Genomic DNA, 24,027 nt, shown 5'->3' on the forward strand with positions numbered 1-24,027 from the left:
CAGGTTGACTGCGAACTAAGAGTTTTGTGAGGAAGTATTCACAAAATGATGGGGTATGTGTGGTCTGCGGAAAAGAAACAGAAACTATGCGGCACATAGTGTTAGAATGTGAGGGTATCCTTCCAAATCTACATGAAGGGAAAATTGGACTTTCAGAAGCCCTAGGATTTAACAGAGGAAGTTGACTTCGAGGCTGTCGAGGGGACGAAAAGATGATTAGAATGCTGGTGGACGAAACGCAGAGAGGGGAATTTTACCTAAGGCAGTTACCAGCTGTAACAGGGAAAAGAGTGTATTTCGGGCCTAATAAGCTTTATTGCCTGCCCTAAGCAGTGCTAGTATTAAACCAAGAGTGTAAAACATGACTATATTAGTCCTTTCTGGTAAGATGACATGTCATCACCCCGCTTCAAAGGGGAAACCAATAGGAAAAATCATCATCATCATCATCATCATCATGACCACGACGACTTAAAAGAAGGCATTGTGCACAGCGCCGGAAGCGGCCCCGGCTAATCACGGGATGCGCTTCGCCGGAGGTGTGCCGCCGGGGTTTGCTCCGGTGAGATGGGTAACCTCCGCATCCTCCGCGGAACCACTGAACGAAAGTAGTACAGCTTTGCTTTTAAAAATGTAGCGAAGCTTCCATTCATGCGGTAGACTTGAATGGCGAAGCTGTTGTAGGTGACCATTGCCGGACGAGGAGTTACGTTTCACTGTCATTGTTTTAGATGCGACTGCATCTCATTCACTCGCCTTGTCCCTGCATCGGGCGTCATCGGCGTTGTCGTCGGCGTCCGCCCCTCCCCCATTCTCCTTGCCGCGCGAGCTGCGCTCTCCGCTGCTCATCCCCTCTCCTCTCCGATGGCGAACACCCTCTCGCGAGGGGCATTGGATTGGATTCGATTGGATTGGCTTGGATTGGCTTGGCTTGGCTTGGATTGTATTGGATTGGATTTGGATTGGATTGGATTTGCATTGGATTGGAATTAAGTGCATTGTGTTGGATTGTGTTTCGCCATACCCGCGGCAGGCGCACTGGCGCCGCCGTGTCCACTCACCGTTATGCGCGCTATAAAACGCGCGGCCTGCGCCGCTCTGCTCCAACGTTCCAGCGCCGTTACTCCGCTGTCCAACGCTGCAACGTGAACCCCCTATGCGTCGCATCTACACAGGGGTTGCCGCGAGGGGAGGTGGGAGTTTTATTTGCGTAGTTGCGGTGCCAGTAATCATCGTCATATGCTTTGGAGAGCTCGTCGTTTTCTCCGCGTCGAGTGGTGAATGCAAAGTCATCCTCAGCATTGTAGACATCCACGAGCTCTTTTCCATCGACTCGAGGCAGCGGTGGCGGAATCGGCAAGTCGTTTCGGGAAGGAGTGGCCCACTCTTAGCCATGTCCCTAATTACCGATAATGGCTTCTAGAAAATGCGGCAGCCGTAATGACGTCCCAAGGAGGGTGTCTTTTAGGCGTTACCGTGCGCGAGGTCTTGTGTCTCGTTCCCAGGGTTGCCACGATTACTGCTAAGGCTGGAGTTTTTTTTGTTGTTTTTTTGCCAGCCTTAGTCAATCTCCCTACGTTCGTACGCGCTCGGGGAGTTGTTTACAATGCGGGAATTCCGGCCAGTAACAGCTTAAATGTTATTTAAAAAGAAATACACGTAGTTTAGAGCATGCAATTCATAATTCAATTGAGCTGTGATGGGCAGGTCACGCTAGATAAAGAATAATACTAAAAGTCAAAATCGAATAGATATTTGTCAGGATTTGAGACAGCTGCAGGAAGACAAGGTACTGAAATACGGAAAGGCAGGCCGCACACTGTCTTTTCGCAGCAACAGTTCTAAAGAGATCGACAACATCTTCGAGAGACTGCGGTCTTGCTCTAATGAAAGCCTGCGTTTTATATACTGAGGTAATGGCAAAGAGTTTTTAGGTAAACAGGCGTGAACAATATCAATTTTTCTTTTCAATTTTATGAAGTCTGAAAGCAGGCATCGTGTTGTGACTAAATGTGACAGTGCGTCACGAGTCCAAGCAACTCCGTATTTCTTATCGCGTGAGTCAAATAGAGCTGAAAATACTGGAAAGGGTTGCAAATTATTGTTGTTTCAGCCGGGAACAATTTTTATATGCCTCTTTTAATGTCGCGTGAATATGAAAGCACGTTACCGCACGGCAAACTGTCATGGTTGGCAGCATTACTTTCGGAAGAACACCTGCACTTGGTAAAACTGAGAATCGGGACTTTAAAGTTGTAAATTACTATCAGGACAACCGTTTCTTTTAAGATGTGTAAAGGGATGTCCTTTCATTTGGCCTATACAAAATATACTCCAAAAACGTCGGTGGTCTGTACTTTTAAAACTTTGCAAATATGAAGGTGCGAAAAGAAGATCAGAAAGGATTTTCTCACAGGTTACAAAAAAACTAGTATAACCACCGTGTATAAAGCGGGGCAACCTATGGTGAGCCAAAGTAAACGCAGAAAATATTTTTCTTGTGTTTTAATGTGCAGCACACTGCGAACACAGAATACGGCAAGTAAGAGCACAAAGACATTGCAAAGCTTTTTTTCACGTTCGAGATTGGGCACACGGCTGCGCAACCTCAACCAGGCGATTGAACCACAGCTTCTAGTTTGCGCATCAAGCGAAATCAGGATTTAAGGACAGCAAGTGGCATGTGCGATATGTTCAGGAAGCCCGCAAAAGGGCACAGTGGTTTGATTACTGCTGTCAGCTTGATTTCATCTCCCCACCTTTTGACCATGCTCCTTTCCGAATCACCCGCCATTGCTATTTCTTTTTTTCTCGCGCGAGAACTTGCCGGTGGCACAGAAGAAGATGGTAAATAAGTGCAGCCGAGGTTCCCACATAGTTGGTGCAGCAACTGAAAGCAGTTATAACTGTACGATTGATATATACAGGGTGATCAAAGTTAAGTCGGCAGGTTTAAAGAAAAAAATAGGCGCTTAGATTTACGCGAAGACGACCTCTACAGTGAGGTTATGCGCCCAGGGGGACACATAAATAGGCGGTAGGTAATATATTTCTGGGACTTAATTAACTGAAATTAATTAATTAACTTTTTAGTGGGTACAGTAACCAGGGATGTATGTATTGTAAAGTAAGACGCAATCATGTTTCTACACAGTTTCAATTGGCAGAATTCTAGCGCATCAGTAGTGCGAGATATCAAACGGCGAAGTTTAATTGCCGTTCGCGTGATTATGCATGCAAGACAGTCTGCACCGGCATAAAGCTCCTACCTTCTTGACGTGCCTGCTGTGCGCGATGTTTAGTTCGACAAAGGGGTGGAGGCACAGGAAAAAGTGATAACTGGCCACCATTCATTCTTGGCTGGCGCTATCACAATCTGCAGTACTCGGAACCGCTAGCAAAACACAGAACAAAATCGCGGGAGCTATTCCCCGGCCTTGACTTCTAGCATGCGTAATCATGTGAAGGGCAATTAAACTTCACCCTTTGATATCTCGGACTACGGATGCGCTAGAAGAATTCTTGCTATTGAAACTTGGTAGAAACACGATTGCGTCTAAGTTTACAATACAAATACGTCTGGTTACTGCAGCCACTAAAAAGGTAAATAATCAATTTTAGTTAATTAAGCCACATAGGTTAATAATTACCTCCTAATTATGTGTCCCTCTGGGTGCATAACCTCACTGTAGATGTGGACTTCGCGTAAATCTAAGCGCCTATTTAAAAAAAACCTGTCGACTTAACTTTGATCACCCTGTGTAAAGCGAAAGCTGTTCACAATGTCCATGGAGACTCGCGCTCAAACTGTCTTGTTTGCGGTTGATTGCGTGATGAGCTCCTATCGATTTGGAGCATCCGCAGTTAATTCGTTTATCTGGCGGTTTGTCAACGCTTACAGACCAGAGATTCCGGCTTGAATGTTGAAACAGACTAGAACGCCACTTGGGGTGACATCTGGCTTCACGCGCCGCACTGATACCGCATCGAATGTGATAGAAAATTATTAGCACAGATTATGTTAGTGGGGTCAAAATGCGTCTAGAATACACGTGCAAACTTTGAGTTCAAGCTGTAGCCGCCCGTTTCTCACCGCGTAATGGCTCCCTTCCGTTTTGTTATTTTCCCTCTCCGTCGTTGGGTAAACACAACACTGAAACTACTCCTGTTGTCTAAATTTGCACCAAACTGGCCGCCTGCGGCACAAACGCGTGTTTGACATCCTCCTTTAGATAATGAATTCGCATAATAATAAACACAATGAGGAGCTCGCTGTGCAGTTATTCTCGCAACGAACACTCTAAAGTGAGCACGTCCCCGTCGCTCTGGCCAGCGCTATGCCGCTCGCGGAATGCCCCCAAATGGATGGCGGTGTCACTCTTCGGCAAACACAAATAGCCTATGAGGCTCGCTCTTAGGGTTTCGAGGCAGTTATAACTCTGTCAGTAGCAACAAAAAAAAATGATCGGATGACAAACACTTATTAGTGCGTTGTAAATTTATTGGGTAGAAATCTTGAATACCCTAACGATGATTTCCACCAGGAGCCGAACTGCTTCAAAATGATATATAATTTGGTGGACTTGAATATATTTTTCGAGCTGGGCATGCTTTTTATTCTCATGGTGTTTAACAAAATATGTATGTCACAAATTTATTGGCAATAGTATAAAAAAATTCATACCCTTTCAAAACCCGAAAAAACAGAGGGACTTGAGCTGGCCCCCCTTCTTTTTCTTCACAGAATGAGTGCAATGACACCCACAACTAAAGTAAGCGTGTTAGACCACAAATAAAAAGGTTGTATACACCTTGTGACAACGGTAATCACAACTGTACCGCAAATATTAGAGCAGTAGGATGAACCCAGTGAATGCAGAAAACGGTGGTGTGTCCACAACAAAAATGCTGTAACCAACCAAAACCAATCTATGGAATATGGAGAGGAGTATGTAGTGGATGCAAATGGTTTATTGTTGCAGTTATGGCATTATTTGTTATACCTTTCAAATAACTTCATTCGTACTGATAGGAGCTAAGCAAATGTAAAATAATCAAAATTTGTGTGGTCTTTCTGCCTAACTCATCACAACCATCACTCAATTTATAGTTCCATCAGTACTAACAAGAACACAATTTTCAGGAACGGCCGCTGAGTGGTGTGCTGTATAATTCTTACGTTATTGCAGTACTTTATCCAAATATGGAGGAGGCCGTTCTGCTTGGCAAGGGGTAGCTACGGCAGGCTAGTTGAGCGTCTTTAGGCAATCGATGACAGCGGAGAGCTGCTTAAAACAAAGTGTATATCTTTGATATACATTTCTGTAATCATATAACCACCCATTTCACAGTGTGTCCATACCCCAAAGAAAACCGAGGGTTTTGCTGTCGGCCACCACCATTTTGCCACAAGCCATGGGTGTAAAGCTACGATTAAGGGTGTTGGACGCTCAGGAAAATGGTGTAATGCCCTTCCAGAAAACGTATTGACCCATACTACACCTTTTATTGGCGATAACGGTGTAAATACATATAGTGTGTTTCATAGGTGTAGTTATAATGTTGATACGGGTGAGGGCCGCCGTTGACGAACGCCTGGCGAGAGAACGTGCGCAAGCTGTTGAGTTTTAGCATACGAAGTGCGGCTGGTCTACCGTAGGTACTGTGTGTAACATGACTCGTCTGCGGGTTTGCGCATGGAAATGGAGCGGATGGCCACCCCTCAAGGGAACGAATGCGCCGAACGCGAAGCACAGGCTGACCGTCAGCAAAACAAAGCCAGCCTACAGTAAACAGTTCGCGCGTGAGCGGTCATGTCCCGGCAAGCACGGTTCATAGGGTACATACGGTACACATTGTTCATAGGGGTATGCCTAAACTGTCTATGCCTCACGACGAACGTAGTCGTCTCTTAAAGCACATCGCGCGAGCTCTGTAGTTGACGCGCTGGGGCATGCGGGGCAAGCATTATCAGCGGCAGCTGATAGCCGCTATAGCGTAAGTGGTGCTAATTGATATGTATTTTGCAGAGAGCTCTTAGGGCGTTCCATTATAGTTCGGTCGATTGCTCAGCGCCATTTCAGCAGAACCCAAGACGGCCGAGCGTATTCCCTCAATTTTTTATAAAGGGAAATCAGAAAAACTGCTTCAGTCAGTCGAGCATTCACTCTGGTAGCAATGTCAAGTAAGAATAATTTGAACACACGCCATTATTGTTATCGTTGTTGCTTGGTAGGACTCAAGCGTTTTCACTGCCTTATAGAATCCTTATAAGTTCGCTGTTAAAGGGCCAGTCTGAGTGGTTAGAGGAAGTGGCACCCACTACTAGCTATATTGTAATAAGCTGCGAACAGAATGCTGCAACGGAGCGCTTAAGGTGATTTTTAGTTTTTCTAACAGTGGTGCTTGCATCTCCGCAAGAAACCTCGATTCTGGATAACCGAGTTCGTTTAATTATCATGCATCATACCCAGTGTACTGTAATGTATTAGGCACTCTTAAAACTTACGATGGCCAAATGGCAGCAACGCGGTGGTTGAAAACATTCATTCATTCATTCATTCATTCATTCATTCATTCATTCATTCATTCATTCTTCTTTCTTCCTTTTTTTCGTTCGTCCTTTCTTTCTTTCTTTTCTTTCTTTTTTTCTTTCCTTCTTTCTTTCTTCCTTTCATTCATTCTAGTTACAGACAGGCTAAATATTTTCGAGTTATTTAACGCTTTTGTTTTGCAGTACTTGGATCGTATCGTTCTGCAACGAATATGCGTGTTATCTTATAAAAGGGGCACGGAAAGCGGAGAGGTTACTGGATAGCAGACTATCACTTAGAAATACGTCCTGTCCTCCTCGTCATTACAAAGTGATTGCTCTATTCTAGTTGGTGTCACGTCATTACAATCTTCTGGGGCGATAATACGCACCTTCGGACTTTTTTGACAATCTCTGTTTGCAAAAACTAAGTCACCAGAATACGTTGCTCAGTCATGCATCTGGCGTTATCTGCTGGCATCATCGGCAAGACTACAAGACAGAACGGCGACAATGAACACAGGGCCAGTAGATGCTACGTGAAATTGGAAAAATATTGCGTTTGGTATTCTTGGTTTGCCTAACCACGCTGAAAGCGCCATTCTATAGTGAATACAATGCAGCAGGAGTCCATTTGAGGTGTTCAAATGTAAATATGCATGATTGCCACACGCATGGACAGACTGCGAATGACCCGCGTAAGCGTTGTTGAGGCGCAAAAAAATTATAAATATCACTGAGCCCGCGACTGAAGAGCGGGCAAGGACAAAAGGGTGATTTTTGTGTTGAATCGTGTTACTATGAGCAGAAATAGGCTACATGGCACGTAGTTGTGCGCGATATTATGGCCGTACAGTATGCAGTAACCCGCGTTAAACCGAAGTGCTTAAATTAGCTGAAAATTTTTATATAAGCCGAGTTCCCAGATAAAGGGGGGCAATTCATGGCACGTAAGGGAGGCGAGGCGAAAAAAAGTTGCGACTCAATGTATATTTCCAGATATCAAATTCGAGTTGACGAGGTATGTTGACCCGCCTCCCCCAATTATTATTACGGGGAAGCTGCTTTAATCGACGCCGCCCAGGAGCCCCTCCTCTCCCACACCGTCACCTCTAAGCACAACTGTAACTGCACTTACCCCCACCGATGCCTTCTATTACAAGTTTTGCGATTGGCTCACAACGGTGGTTGCGCCTTTATAATACTATTGCCGAGAGGTACCAAAAGCACGCATGTGGGTAAAAACTTCGGAAAGCCACCGCCGACGAACACAGCCGCCAACTTAAGCAGGCTTCCCTTGGTACGCCTCCCTTGGTACACCTTTGTACGCCCCACAACTATATCTGGCTACTCCTCCGAGTTATTAATAGAAAATCGCAAAAATATTTGCCCGATTACCCTCTGTTCATCAATATGCGCAAGGCACTGGACAAAGTCATCCAAAATGTCCTTATACAAGAAGTTGCAGCGGCGTTCCCCAGCCAGTGACCTCAGAAGTGGATATGTAGCTTCACTTAGCACCGACCAGTTCGATTCCAGAGCAAGAGCTCCCAGTGGACACCTCAAGCTTTCTTTCTTGCTAGGGGTGTTCCCCAAGGATCAATACTCGGCCCGCTTCTTTTCTATTCGGCCATAAACACAGTGGCTCCCCCACTAGAGCGGAACACCTGAGCCTGATTTTGCTATTTACTCCGATTGCATTTTTATCTGACGAAGCGAATGATTACAATTGCAAAAACGCATGCAAACTGAACTACAGGCAGCGGTATTCAAACTTGAAAATGTCCTCGCAGAGTTTTTCTCGGAACTTAAACCAACCAAAAGAGGATTATTGAGTGTAGATGGACGGCAACTAACAACACCGGATCAATAACTGACACTCCAAATGGGCACCGAAGCTTTAACCTCGAAAGACGGAGCTATTTCACTACTCGGCGCCTTGGTACGTTAGCAGTAGCAACGGTCCCAAAGCATAGATTTGTACCCTAAACACAACCTGGCAAAAGACAATGCACCTCATTTCGAATATCTCAAATATATTCTGCGGATCAAGCCAACGTGGCTGCCTTACAGTTGTGCGAGCCGTGCCGGTCGCACAATATCATGAAATACCAGGGCATTGTCGGTCACAAAAACTGATACGGCACGTGAATGTCCTGTGCCGCGCAACAACCCGGACAGTCCCAATCTGGACCCTAGGACGATCGACAATCCGGACCCTAGACATAGCCGCATTGATATTCTCGAACAGGCTGGTCAACTGACGGTACTTCACCAACATAGTGGAGAAAACAACTTAGGAACCAACTACGCCTTGACCTCGCGCTGCAAGAGCAAGAACCCAGACAATGGGGTCTGCAAAACAGCGAAGTCGACCGCACGCTAACATCACCTTGAATCGCCCTCTTGGATCTCCAAACTGGCATCATGCGCCATCAACCAATAGCAAGACGAAACACAGCTGTACGGGAACGATTTGTACTCAAACTTAAGCAAGATAGATGTCCTGATGAATGGGACATGTTCACAGATGCCTCCCGTGATAGTGCGCAAGCGCCGTGGCATATGTATGGCGGGAAAACACTGCCCTCAATGGCCGCCGTCAAATTGCGCTCACCAACGGCCTCGACACAAAAGCTGAACTCTGGAATACTGGAGGCCCTTCAACAACTGGAACACGCTGGGACAAATAACGTCACCATGGCCATTGTAAAGACAGATTTTCATACAGCGTTACACGAGCTCAGCAAGGCCTACACTCACAATGCAAGTGTCAAAACCATTATAGCACTAATACAGACCCTCCAAAAACAAGGCACGATTGTTCAACTTGCGCGGACACCTGGTCATACGGTTGCAGCAGATGGAATTAGCAAGCCCCTGTCGCTGCCAGGGAGTGCCTCAAAACCTCTCCTCCCGTAATTTCGAACCCCCCGCATGCACCCACTCCCGTTACGCTGTATTTGCAGCGCGAACGCTTGCAATGTGAAAGGCGTAGGCGACTCCCAGACATTACCTCTCAGGGCTTCCTGCCGGCTGGAATCCCCCTGAGACGGCAAGAAGGAATATTTGTTAGCAAGGCCTACGCCAACGTGGCAGATACCCCAGACGTAACCAGAAAATGGTGTAACGGTCCCACCCATTCACATCGGCACCCACGTGTACCTTTTGTTGGTATTCTACAACGCCGAACCTGTACCATTTATGCTGGCATTGTCCGACATTTGACAACTTCAGAGCGCCTTGCTTAATAAATGGCCACTGCCGACAGATGCTCACGCTCATTCACAGCTTCTCTTGAGTAACGCATCCTTACTCTGAGCAATACTCCAATACGCACTAGAGAGCAGTCTATAAAGTAATACACAGGGGCCTTACCATGTTTTTCATGGGACCCACAAGAACAACGACGCCCACGAAAGCTGCTATGATCCCACCTTGAGCTTTTGTTTGATACCCCTTTATATCTTCCCTTTTTACCTCCTTACACTCAGAGGGCTTCGATCCTCCTTTATAATAAAGCATATTGATTCATTCATTCGTAGCCGCCGCCTTTGCCGTCTCATATTCCTTCTCGCCCAGTAGCTGTGCATTTCAACCGGTTGGAGGGCAACTTGCGTGGTTAGAACGCCGGAATCAGCCATAATTCTTCATCAGCGTGAAAGGCTTTCAGAGCTACACTTTCACCGGTGTGTTTCACGCCTTGTACGGGCGGATCATTTTTTGTCACTTTATGCGTGCGCGATTTGGGGGTCGAACGCACGGGGCGGGCAAGCAGAACTGGGCTTCACGCCGCTACAGATGGCATGCCCGTTGTGCTTATGGGAGATGTAAAAGTATAAATGCACCCGGTCAGCGGTCCTCCGTAGACGAGCGCTTTGGGTCTGGGTTGGGCTGTTCCACAAACAGTAAGATGCCTATGATGGGGGAGGGAAACGTACAGGCCCTCGTTTCGCCGCTAGAATAAAGCTCGACACTTTCCAGAATGTGCCTGAGTATAGAAGGGAAGGACGTCGCTCGCTTGGAAGAAGAGCGCCAAATAACGAAGCATCGGCCAGAACAAAAGCGCGATAGTTGCGAAAACAACGGAAATCCGGTCCTCCGGACGTTGCCGCTCAAAGTTTCCCCCTATATAGTACCTGCTAATACCTCCTAAATATACAGCAACGTGTTTGCCGGAATGGCAACGTAAGAAAATATTACTCGTTCAGATGAAGGGCTTTCAGAGCGACATTTTTGATGGTATCTCTATCTTCCACTCACGCGCAAATAAGCCATTGCCGTGTTATGCGTACACGCGTAAGGAGAGGAGGCAGAGGGGGGGAGGAGCATGGACGCGCGGCTATTACCTTCTTGGCCCTACCAGAGTCCTTCAATGCTTTGATGGACTTTGCCCCTACTGATTACATGTCCGTTCTGCTCGAGGTAGGTTTCAAGGTGGACTTCAAAAGGCCCAATGCAAAGTGATTGATCGATTACGGGGTTTAATGCTCCGATGCTGAATAGGCGATGAGGCGCGCCGTAGTGGAGGTTTCCGGGTTAATTTTGGCAAACTAGGCTCATTATCGTGCGCCGAACTGTCGAACAAACGGACGTTTTTGCTTGTCGCCTCCATCAGAAAAGCGGCCGCCGTCGCAGGAAATTGATCAGGCGGCGTTGGGCTCAGCAGCAGAACGCCTTAGCCACTCAGCCACCGTGGCGGTTCCACTGCAACCTGTCCGGTGTTCTTCTCACTGGTCAGCCTGATTGGGTTGGCGTGTTACGCGAACAGTAGGATGCGGACGAAGCGGGAGCGAAAGAGGCAGCTGCAAGTTCGTCCCTTGTAATAAAGCTCGGGTCCTCCCAAATTTCATTCAGCTGATTGCGTAGGAAGTATTCCCAATCGTACACTCCGTGGACTGATTCCCCGTTTGGATGTCACCATTCTTTACAGACTGTAAGGGCACTATTTTTTTCCTCTTGCTCATTCTTCTTTGGATGGCACCGAAATCGTCGTGGCTCGATTGCGTCTTAGGTCTGCAGGCTTAGATGGATATATTTCAGCGGGCCTTGATTTTGTCTTACCGCCCCTGGTATCGAATAAGCTATTGCACCGCGTGGTATGGTGTGTGATTACCCGCGTGGCCTATTGCGGCCGCGCAACGAAATTTGCGTTGCGAGTTCATCCACATGAGCATCGCCTTTCGTAATTTGCAATGCCAAACGCACGGCCCGCTTCCCAATGGGAGCGAGTGGTACGCCTGCAATGACTACACGCCGTAAGGCGGGGCCCCGAGCCCAACAGGAATCACCCGACCATAACTGAATTCGAGAGTGGCTTGTTTGAGATTGCCTAAGTAAATAAGTAAAGATGTTTGAGATTGCCTAAGTAAAGGCGTTGCGCCAGACTTACAAAACACAGACCCGTGGTGGAGCACATTTCGTCAACATTGGCGCTTTCCACCACGCGCCGCGCCTATATAAACCGGTAACGTGACCAAAGCACTGGAAGGCTAACAATTGGGGGAGAGTGGCCGGAGATGAAATATAGGGCTTGGGTGGCCACACGGGGCTGATGCGTTTGGCAGTAAAAAATACTCATAAGGCGATGGTAATACTCATAATTGGCCGAACAAGATTAGCATGTTTAAAGGGGCCCTAAACAAGGTTCCAAAGGTTGAGATTTTACGTGCGCAATCATTGGAGTACTATCCAAAGAACATCCTGTCGCAAAATTTTTTTTTAAAAGCGTCCATATTAGCCGAGCTATCGTTATTAAAAAGGGCCCGCAACAAGGCCTGGCGCATTCCCACTTTAACCGCTCCTCCAAAGCACTGTGGAAGCGGAGACGCCACCTACCAGGCGCAAGACCTGATCGGTGACACCTAGAGAAACAGGGTTGAGTAGAGAAGCGCGCAGCCATTGGCTCCGCTCGGTGGTACGTCACGCTTGTAGGAGACGACGGCCAAGCTCCGCCTACTACCGCTCAGCGGGGTCGGTCGGTGGCCGCCGGCCCGCATCGAACAGCTCCTCGCGCCGGCCGTGCTCGCGTCGGCGGAAACGAGCGCAAACGAGCGTTTGAAGGCAAGATAATGGGGCTTCGTAACTCAACATGCTCGCAAACGATAATAATTGAAGATTGCCACCGACGACTATAGCGGCTCGCTAGCGTTAGCGTTTCGCGGTGAACTCGTCCCACTGAGGTCGGTGAAAAGGCTTAGCATCGCCGCAGTTATCCAGACACTGCTTTGCGAGGCCGCGACGACGAAGACCCCCCGCGCAATCTCTCACTGCACTATCACCCCCTTTCGCGTATTTGCGAACTGATTTTCAGCAATAGCCCCGCACTGGCGGGCGGTGACAAGTTTTAGCTGCTGCGGTGTATGCGTTATCGTGCGTACACTGCACAGTGGGCTGCTTGCCGACCGAGCAGGCAGATGCTTGCCGCGGTCGCGCGTGTAGCAGCCGTTTGTGCCCCCAGAGATTTTCCGTGTTTTTCAGCGTTAATAATACCTTGTAAACGACTACAAACTCAGCTACGCTCGTGTAACGGATGGCGACGATAAACATTCGTCCGTGCCATCCGCGCAGGACGATTACGCCGTGCCGCCCAGTGCAGGAGCAATGCGCGCAACCGCGTTTCTCCCAGAGCCGGGAACGCTGACTTGCTACAGCACCTAACGGGGCCCACCAATAGCGCAGCCGCACTGTTGAGAGCTTCGTACGTCACACGGGTGCGTCAGAACCGCTCTGTCGCACGTCACAGCGCGCAAGTGTAGCGGCAAGGAAGCGGTAGGTGAGCAAGGAAGAAAGAAAACATCTTTGTTGCGTGTTTGTGCTGCCCCTGCTTTACGCGGAGTTGTAATATTTGGTATACATTGTCGTGAAGGGGTACTCTAGCGATTGCGCGATTAAAATGGCGACCTTGAGAAACCTATTTAGGGCCCCTTTAAAGACAGATGCCGCCGCGAAAGCAAACAAGCAAAGGTGCCTCGATGGAGGCGCCGACGTACGGCGCCACGCGTGAAAATCGAGGCGCCCTTGAACAAGCCATTGCGGAGGGCGAGCAAGGACCGCGCCACGTATACAGGCACATGGAAGGGGCGGGGGGAGAAAGAGGAAGTAGGCGAAGTGAAATTTTTGTGGCCTGCGCGGTGGGCCGTTATCAGACTGCACAAAGGTTTTTTTTTCCTGAGCCCCAGTGGGCGTTACGCTTTATCTTACTCCGTCCTCAGCATTGTTTGCCGAAGCATCGCACGTAAGAAAGAGGAGTGCGTAATCGGCACTAACAAAAGAACAAAAAAAAACTTCAACCCTCCCTCGTATTCTGTAGAAACCATGTAGCGATAAGATAAGTGGGCCGAATTCGTATTGCGCGATATCCGACATTCATCTATGGGAAAACAGAAAGCACACTCGAGGCGAAAGATAGGATATCTTCTACGCATCGCTTTGTAGGGCAAAAGTAGACTCCCTGGCTCTGTGACACAAGTGCAGCAGCCCGAGTTCTCGAAGCTAAAATTACACGAAGCGAAGCAATCCTTGCAGCGCCTTGCCTGTTTTCCAGGGTACCCACGGGAGAAGCGCCCACCGGGTTTCTGGCGAATTAGCGACTTATAAAAAATGGATATGCTTAGCCGCAGGAACTGCATTTTGCCAATCTAGAGCCCCGTACTTGAGAGCTCAGGATTATTTTAAGCTTATTTTACGATTGCCGACATATTAATGCTCGAGCGTTTTCTTTTTTGGCCAAAATCATAAGTGCCTGCAGCCCACAGCAAGTTGGCTGTTGACTGCAAAATAATACCAAGCTCTTTTAATTTCAAGCAAACAATTTTGTTTTATGAAGACAATCTTCTTTCTCCACCAAGGAAAACTGCCGTCATAATATAGAGGCCGGAACTTTAGGCGAAATACCTATATTCCCTTGAGTCCGTATCCAGCTTTTTCACCATGTAAGGATGAACGGACGAAGGGGGCAATTTACAAAATATTTCATTGTGCCTATAAATGCCTATTATGAATATATGAAATTTTAGCACCTATTTTTACTATATGGGTCAGTGTGGCGTTTAACCGCTTTTACGCCTAAAATGTCTAGATTTGTGTTATATATGTATTTCTTCTTTTCTCCAGTCTAAGCTTTTAAAGCGCGTTTTCTCGCTTCTAAAGCTTTCAACTGGGTTTGTCGCACGCCGTTTTCAGGAAAAAGCCGCGAGCCTTGGCAAACACGCTGACAAACGCAAACCCTGCTCGAGCCGTCGTCACCACGGCTTCGTCACATCGGCCGAGCTGTTAGATGCCCGTTGAGGCACCGAACCTCGCAGACGTCACCCCTGTCCGCACGAGTTGTTTTGTTCGATGTCCCTCTGACGCGGCGTGAGCGCGTACCAGCGGGGAAAACATTCGCAGATGTGGCCTATTCCTTACTAACAATATAACTACCACGCAAAGGAGAAAATTATTGGGACACAGCCTCGTACCTGTCACTCAATGACAAAGACGCCTCCTAGAGGAAAATGAAGTCTATATCTTGTGCACTGAAGTTCCAAGGTGACGCCCCTAACACGTGCGCAGTAGTCACCCACCGATCACTGGTACACCGCCGGCCAGCAAGATGCCTCAAGTGCAGGACCATTACGGAGCGAGAAACAGAGGTTACGAGAATGAGCATATCGGCACTCTTCAAGTATTCTAATCGTGACAGCCCTCATTGGCCGTCCTGGGTAACCTTCCAGGCATTTGAAAATGTAACAATAAGGGAATTAGTTGCAAATAATCTTGCGTGCTGTGTAATATTGATAATCGGGATGCAGTGAATAGTTCGTGAATTGTGTGATTCACTCTGATGCGCTAGTCATGTGCTTCTGCAGAAAGGGATAGCTCAGTAACCTCAGAGGAATTGTTGTCCTTCGCTGTACTGTTCATGGGCTTCACTACTTTTGTGAAGAGCTGATGAGGTCATTCCGCTCTGTGAACAAATAAGTACCTCCAAATAGAATTTTTTCTCCAGGTGGAGTTGTGCCTTCGAACAGCAATTACCGACTGTGCCTCTTACTCCAGAGCTCACTGTAGCCTCTCAAGGAACTCTGCAAGGGGGGCAAACTATTACAAGAACGGTCGCCTGTGGTATTAAAAGCTTTGAAATCGACAAAACTGTCGCAATCCAAATCATTTACAGCACATTACACTTGATTGTGGCTTGGCACATTCGTGTGCTTATTGCACACTCTAAGCAGATAGGCTTTCCTCAGCTGAGCGCTTGGGCGCCAGTGTGACTACGAATGCTGAGACTATACTTGCCGAAATTGCACTTTTGAGTGCGTATTTAAGCAGTTTAAGCAGTTTTATGCATAAAGACGTAGCGCCTAGTGATTACTCTGTAGGTGAATAAAATATATCATGCGGTGGATAAATGTTGCTGCTGAAGTGAAAGAAAAGTTTTATTTGCCTTTGCAAGTGAATGAGTCAAACCTCATTGCGGCACCTGGATTCATTCGTGTGTACTTATATTTATTTGTTGGTTATCTGTTCAGTTTAGAAAGATTTATTGTTGCGCCTTCATGTAAAAAAAGATAAATTGTCGCGTATTCCCTTATTCTGACTGTCGCCATGAAAATAGTAAGTAGCCTAAAATAAAGTTAAAATACCCGTAATTAGAAGATGTCTTTATAGTGCTAGGGTTAGCTCAGAGCTGCTACATGTACTGTGGCAATATCTGTTCTTACATTCAGTATCGTAGTTAAGGCGACAGGGTGGCTCAGTGGCTGAAGCGGTGTGCTGCTGAGGAAATTGAGCGGAGGTTCGGTTTTCGGTCGCAGCGGACTCTTCTCAAATGATGACGAAGAGACAAATGTTGCATTGATATCTACATTGTATCGTACGAAGTCCCTCGCCCTCTCAATCAGCTGGCGCTAATCTTGAGCTAACGAGTTGGTCAAATCAGCCTCCCATGCTTCGAAGAAGTAAAATATATTATGTTTGAGCTGTTCACTAGCGGCCATACCCTTGGACCGGCTAGGTTGCGCGCAAGAAGGTTAGATATTTGTCCTAGTTTAGCTGAGTTGCAACTTTATGTGTGACATTTCCACAGAACACCTTGACGCGCATGGCTTTTCAGATAACTGCGCCGGTTTTTCGTCCACAGAGCTTGGGATTCAGCGGCATTGAGACTTCGTCGCAGCAACGGGAAAGGTTGTGTTCCCAGTTATAGGATGGGGATTTGTTCTTAACGTTTCTCGAAGGGGGAAGAGTGGTAGTCGTGGTCTCATGGAATCCGGTATGATGAGTTCGTGTACCTATTGCATAGTTCGTCGCGTGGTTTCAGACCACTGGATCCGGCGGTCCAGGTGACGTTGTTAACTTTCTGCGTAATAGATGGGATATCGCTCTGAAGTGCTGGGTATTCTGCGTTCAGAAAACTGAATCATGTCCTTTGTGAGTCTGCAATGACGTTAAGTTTTTATTTGATACACCCGCCATTCGGATTGCCAAAACTATGGCTCCAACTTCCACTTCTTTGTTGCTGTATTTTGGAGGGTCATGCAGTCATAAGGGTTTCCCCAGTAGTCAACTACGACAATTGATGACTCGCGCTTTCATATATCCAGGAGCCGGTGTATACTGTGGTTTCATCATAAGGAACCTTTAACCGGGTGAACTTGAGCCTCCCGTACCGCCCCTTCTTGTGTAGGATTGTATCCATATTTTTGTTAGAGGATAGTTTTTAAGCAAGGTCACTGGATCGGGGATATGTCTATCATGGCGTGCAGTTGTTTCTTTTCAAAGGGGGGGCTTCCTTTTTTTCTGTTTGGGGTGCGTGTTTGGGGGCGCCGTTTTCTTTTCGCAGGGTGTATGAAGACCGCTGCCGATTTTGTTTTACATCCGCTTTCTTGGTGCTAGGAGAGTGAATTGTTTCGCGGATTTCTGGAAATGCGTTGTCAAGGCACAAGTTGAGGCCCTATCCATAGTCATTGCCGCCAACATCCTATTCAGGACGACTGCAGCGTGAAGGCATCTCCTATTGACCTTTACTTACTGTTCTCCTGCGCTTCCCGAGTGCACTCTTTGCTACGAATATCGCTATTTCATTACTCCATTGAGTACATGGTCTGCCTCTTTTTGTACACCCGTCTATGCATGTTAACTCTGTTATACTGATGGTCCACCCTTTGTTAGTACGTCCTAAAGTCAAAATTGCGAGGTCGGAAACTGTCTTCTATGCTGTGCCAATGATAGTGTTTCTTCCACTTTCTTTGGGGCGGGTAAATTTGTGGTACGGCAGGTAAGTATTCCGGTCAGAGTCAGTGGCCGACGAGTCTTATCGTTTGTTTTCTCTTTTTCTTGTTCTTCCTTGGCTGGACGTTTTGTTAGTGGGCAATACTTCGTTAGAGTTTCAGTTTTTGGTGATTGTTGGTTGGGAACTATTCGCTTGTCCAGAATAGTTCTTACGTGGCTGCTGTCTGGGTGGATATTCGTACCTATTTTTATGGAGATTTGCCAATCAGCCGCGTAGCGCCATCTTTCGTGTACCAAGTGAAGACATAACGGTGAGAAAATTCAAAAGTATTTTCAAACTTACGTGATTATACATTTAGGTAGTGAGTGTTATTCTACCTATTTTCGGCTTACAATCTATGTCGTCTTTGATTTCTGAGAGATCGGCGTTAATTCTTTGTCCCCTGTTTTTGTTAGGTCATCCACCGTTGCTGCTGGCGTACGCCCCGGGGGAGAAGGTGGAGGAATGACTTTATTGAGCCTTGGGCTGGTTTAGGAAAGCGCTGGGCGGCTAACGCACGGTGGTAACTAGACACGCAGCAACAAAAAAAAGAAATACGCAATGGGGGATTACGAAGACCCATTCTCTGCTGGTGCTTACATCTTTACCCTAGGCAACAACAACAACAATAAAACACATAGGAATTACGAAAGCTCTACGAGACACGAGAAACACTCTAGGAGGAGGCATACATATTAAATCTATGCATGGCTATGGATAACCGCGAGTCCAATGACGAAAAATCACGGCGAAGTCGAGTAGGTGTCGCCGGGCAGCCGCTTACGTTTTAGGGACTCCGGAAGCGGAGTCTGGTCGCCCTTGGGACTCGCGACGACGACGCGAGCTCTATTCCGTAAACGAGGCGCTGATCGTTCAGCCGCAAGCCTACCGATGGACTTCCGCTAAAGCCGCATCACCCCCGGACCCTCCCCAGCGACTTCAATCTTAAAACTTCAAACTTCAATCGACTTTGTCAAGCTTCCGCTCGCACCCCTTTAAGTAGACTTCGCCCGTCCACCCGACTGTCCTTCACGTTCACACCTCCGCCTTCCACATTGCTTCTTTGTTTCCCTGGGCCCCCTCCACAATGCCCCACCTGCGGTGCGGGGCTGCTCTCCCGTCGCGCAGGCAGCCCGAGCTGGACCATACCGGTTCCCCTTGGCGCCCTGACATCGCCTCCCGAGAAATCAAGACAGCCGCGAGCGAGCCGAACTACCGCACCACGTGCCCCATTCGGAGCAGCTACACAAGAAAAAGTAAAGAAAAAACGAACACAGAAAGCCGACGGCGTGACTCAGGTGCCGAAGGGCGAACAAAAATGGCCGGCCCTGTCGAGGAAGCCGTCATGTCGGCTGCCAGAATGAAAACAATTGAGCGCCTGGCCGGTCGTTTGTGATTATCTTACTGTTTCAAGATGTATTTTAACAGCGGAGCTGTTGTAGATGGCGGGAACGTGCTGCACGCTCCGCTTTAAAAAACTACCACCTCTCCTCGCGGGAACACCTGTGTAGATGCGACGCATAGGGGATTCACGTTGCAGCGTAGGACAGGGGAGGAACGGCGCTGGAACGGTGGAGCGGAGCGGCGCAGGCACCACCTTTTATAGCGTGCATAACGGTGAGGGGACGCGCCGGCGCCAGTGCGTCTGCGGCGGCTATGCCGCAACAAAATCTAACACAATGCACTTTAATCCAATCTAATCCAAATCCAATCCAATCCAATTCAATTCATGCCAAGCCAATTCAAGCCAATCTAATCGAATCCAATCCAATGCCCCTCGCGAGAGAGTGTTCGCTATGGGAGAGGAGAGGGGGTGAGCGGCGGAGAGCGCAGCTGGCGCGGATAGAAGAATGGGAAGGAGGGGACGCCGACGACGACGCCGCAAGCCGGGACAAGGCGAGTGAATGAGATGCCTTCGAATTTAATCTATAGAGAAAATGACCAGCGCTTGTAAAATGGTGGCTCGCGGCTACTGCTGAGCCTCCCCTGCAGGCGCACTAGTTTTAGCAAAAAAAAACAATTCAGAAAAGCTTCCACTTGCACGCAAGACTTCGATGCCTAAGCGGTTGTAGGCGAGCTCTGATGGACACAGAGTTATGTTGGAGTGTGTAGGTTTTGCATAATTGCCCTCCTAGCAATCGTCGTCATTTGCATCAAAGAAGTCGTCGTCTTCTTCGCACCGGGAATGTTATCCTCAGCACTGTAGACTTCCACCAGAGCTTGGTCATCGACTCCAGGCAGCGGTGGAGTGATCTGTAAGTGGCTTGGGGAAGGATTGGCTCACGCGTACGCATTACTCCATTTAGCCTTAAAGGTTTCTAGAGATTGTGGCTGCGGTAGCCACCTCTCCCAAGCAGCTTGTATTCCTATATTTTGTATAAGCGCAGGATAACTAAATATCAAGTTTAAATCGGGATAAATGCGAATCACTAGGCTGACATGCCTGGTTGTTTGGTGTCTGCGCTTGTGTCACCCGGTGGTGTAGTCGACTATACATCACATCAGTGTGGCTACGTTTCGCTGTCTCATCCTTCGAAACACGCTCCTCTCAGTTTTCTTTCCGCAGGCGCACAGCCAGGATACAGCGGCGGTATCCGCCTCTCTACCCCGGCCGCGGTGTACGCTGCTGCCTTCGGGAAACTGCCCCTGCGAATTCGAAGTAACTCAGGGGTGATGGGGATTTTTAGCGCCAACTTTAACTTTGCAGCAGCTACAGGCGCCAGTTTATGAAATTGAGCAGCACATGAAATTAAAGAGCACGCGAACATAAAAGCTCCTGAAGTCACCAATGTCGTTTAGTCAGTTACAAGATAGCGATACAGTACAACAACGGCTGCAGTTAAATCGAATCGATTCGAAAGGGTCAGGGGCAAACGGGTCGCAAGAAATTCATCTGAATTGTTAAATGGACAAAATCGTTCTATAGCCGAGGGAAGAAAAAATCGTCCTGATGCATTCCGTACGACGTTAACGCTTTAGAACTCAAAATTCTGAAGGAGCGCTGACGTGGCCTTCCAATTTTTTTAAGTAAGTATTTTTTGGGTTAAAACCGGCACACCTTTTTAAGTCACTGTTAAAAAAAGTAAAATACGTTTCCACGAACTGTTGCATTATAAACAAGTGTCTTGCGTACATTGACCGTAAAATGAATTCAAAGAAATAGGTCAAAACATCCCCGCGAAATAAGCTCATGTTTGTTCAACAACGGGCAATGAATACGTGCAAAGTAAATAGCCTACTTCTGAGATCATTGCCTTGCGTATGTCTTGACCAAAAGGGACAAAACCTGCACTCACCGACGACTAAACGGCTTTCAGTGGTCAGCAACTCTGCTGAAGTGTTTCGAATGCAAAAGCAGGCGCAAAGGAGTTATTTAGTTGTAAATTGGCTCAAATCATTTGAAACCGAGTGGTCGGATTGACTATACAGGGTGTCCCAGCTATCATGCACCAAGATTTAAAAAAAGAGAAATTGCGTAACTCGAAGAAAACCTAGTGCATAATGTTTGCACTACTGTGAAGAAGCGGAGAGTAATTTTTTCGTTAATGAGACTTAATTAATTAATTGTAATTAATTATCTAACTCGAGAAATACTGTCCTAATCACTTAAGTGTCAATGAGGCACTTGTAGGTAACCGCGAGGGGCATTTAACTGCGCTATTTTCAGCGACGAACTAATTGCGTACTTATTTATTCTGACTGATAAAGAAAACCCGCGAAATATGAAAAATGCCACGTGACGACGCTTACGCGCGCATTGTAAAGCAGCGTCCCCAAACAAAGCTGATTGAAAGCAACTGCTTCGCGTGTTACCCGCCCGAAGAGACAGCGCATCACCTTGATAATAGCATGCATGGAAGGAGCAGCAGCAGCAAGATTCGCGGGGGGCGTGTGCAGATAAGGAACAAACTCGGTCGCGATTTCTTCTTTCTTTCTTTTGTCTATTTCATTCTGGCTAATTCAGAGGCAGCCTGTTTGAGGGCGTTGCTTTACGGTGCGCGCGGAGGCGCCGTCACGTGGTATTTTTCATATTTCGCGGGTTTCCTTTATCAGTCAGAATAAATGTGTACGCAATTAGTTCATCGATGAAAATACCGCAATTAGATGCCTCTCATGGTTACCTACAAGTGCCTCATTGACACTTTAGTGATTAGGACAGTATTTCTCGAGTTAGATAATTAATTACAATTAGTTAATTAAGTCTCATTAAAGAAAAAATACTGTCCGCTTCTTCACAGTACTGCAAACATTATGCACCTGGTTTCTTTCGAGTTACGCCTTTACTCTTTTTTTAAATCTTGGTGCATGATAGCTGGGACACCCTGTATATGGGTAGATCAGTTGATTGTAGAGCTTCGAAAGGCTTCGGCTTGCTTCAGAGCGTCCGCCAGAAGACAAGCTTTTACACACATTTTGCGAGGACATGTTTTGTATATTAAAACAGATTCATAAATTTGTGTACAATAGCGCGAATTAAAAGTTGATGAGGAGAAGCTAGCGTCAATAGAAATGTGCAGGAGTAACTAGGATGAGTGTGAAAAATTCTAAGCAATCAGTACCTCACAAAGTGTGGCCGTTATTCCTTGGCCATGTTTAAAACTCAAACACTTTCAGAGGAGCCAGAATATATTTTTACCCAAATGAGCCGCTGATATCACTCTCACCAATAATACAGAAATTACCCGGAATGATAGGCGAACAGAGGTACCCAAAGCGATTGCATCCTACATGACTTCGCAAAGATTTGATAGGAGGAAGGGATAAAAAAATTTGAAGCATTTTGGCAGGAACACCAAGGAAGGGAGGAAAAAGTGAAAGGAACAAACGTTAATTTAAAGTTTTATACAAACGCTGCGTGTGCAGTTTCTTGACCCTACATAATCTTCCATCGTTTCTTTTTATGTTTTTAGTAAATGCATATTGACTGATCGTCGCTGTAAGACCTAACTTTGCGGATTGTCACAGAGTAGTCGCTCATTTCCTTAAAACATTGAAATTCTACGAGGAGCCACAGTCAGGCATGTAGTATTTTTTGTACGTTCATTACCGGTGCAATATAACATTCCAGAAAACGGTTGATTAATTGGCTCAATTGAAGGACGATACTCATAGAACAAGGGTGTTGGTGTTAAACAACGAGATATTTCGGTTGCACATCCTTGTCCCTTCAGTCCTGGGTATCACATTTGGGGAGTCGTAACTTTCGCCTCAGTCTGCCCTAAAGAGATCGTTTTTCAGTGCGTAGCAGCCGATTTCACTGAGCAAACAGTTCGCTGAGCAATATTCTGAGAAGGGGTTTAAAGTTATTCGGCGCTTCGTATCTGTCAAGTAAGCACTCTGACCCTTTTTTTGAACACAAAACAAAATTTCTACAAAACGTTTAGCAATAACGATATAATTCCGCTTTTTAAGGCTGGCACCAAACACTTCAATACAAAATAAATCAAATAAATCACTCTTGCCACATTCCAAGTTACACCGCAAAGTATAAAGTTTCGGAATAAATGCACTCTAAACATGGCCACGAGTAGCGGTATCTAAAGTTCCGGGATAAGCTGGGTAACTGCTGAAGCTCTTCTGTCAATTGTTCTGGGGGTCCGCGGAGCAACATTGATCAGTTAAGGGCATTTCTCAAAGCGCCATTAGGAGCTAGGAGACAACATTTGTGGAGAAAGAGAAAGACAACATTTCTGAGCTGTTCTCCTGTGTGTCACTCACGATCTTTGCCGACAGCGCTGTCTTCCTTACAGACGCCGTAAGCCACTCCGTTTCCTTGGGGCATCACTCGAATGCCAGATTGGTTCATTGCTTGAAGGAGTATATATTGTTAGCGGCATTAACCGCCCAACTTGTAGCGCCTAGGCGGACTGCTCCTCACACAGACCCCAGCATAACCGGAGGAAAGAAAACCTCTGCTTGAAGTGCGGCGAGGGAAATGCGGGCTGCTGCTGCATTGATAAGTGGCCGCGGCGGAAGGAGTGAGTTCACGGTTTCGTAACTCCGCTGCAGGCGTCGAGGTCTTCACTAGATAACAACCTGATGGCGCGCCGTTTCTCTATCCAGCTTGAGCTGCTTGGATAACGTTGCGGGCCAATCAAGGGCAATCTACGGAAGGAAATTGGGTCATTCCACGCGAAACATCCCAGGCCAAAAATCGACCATCGCCAGTTTCATTGAAAAAATTTGTGCTAGGTGCCGATGAAGTGTAGGAGGTTGGCACGGAGTATTTCCCTTCAAA

The 24,027-nt window shown here is 47.0% G+C and overlaps 1 protein-coding gene across 2 annotated transcripts in view; it reads right to left on the minus strand.

Moving 5' to 3' along the window:
- The window catches only part of LOC144149448 (uncharacterized), an 89,443-nt gene extending 65,630 nt beyond the window's left edge, over positions 1-23,813 (minus strand). Inside the window, exon 1 of one of the 2 annotated variants that reach the window (XM_077681015.1) lies at positions 23,508-23,813. In XM_077681015.1, coding sequence (XP_077537141.1) covers positions 23,508-23,595 — 88 coding nt within the window. In that variant the 5' untranslated portion in view covers positions 23,596-23,813. The remainder of the gene's footprint in view (positions 1-23,507) is intronic. The other variant, XM_077681016.1, reaches the window with a different exon arrangement.
- Positions 23,814-24,027: the final 214 nt, after the last annotated feature.

Source organism: Haemaphysalis longicornis, unplaced genomic scaffold (assembly GCF_048455015.1).
Source record: "Haemaphysalis longicornis isolate Haplotype H1 unplaced genomic scaffold, Haemaphysalis longicornis Haplotype H1 scaffold_8, whole genome shotgun sequence".
NCBI lineage: Eukaryota > Metazoa > Arthropoda > Arachnida > Ixodida > Ixodidae > Haemaphysalis > Haemaphysalis longicornis.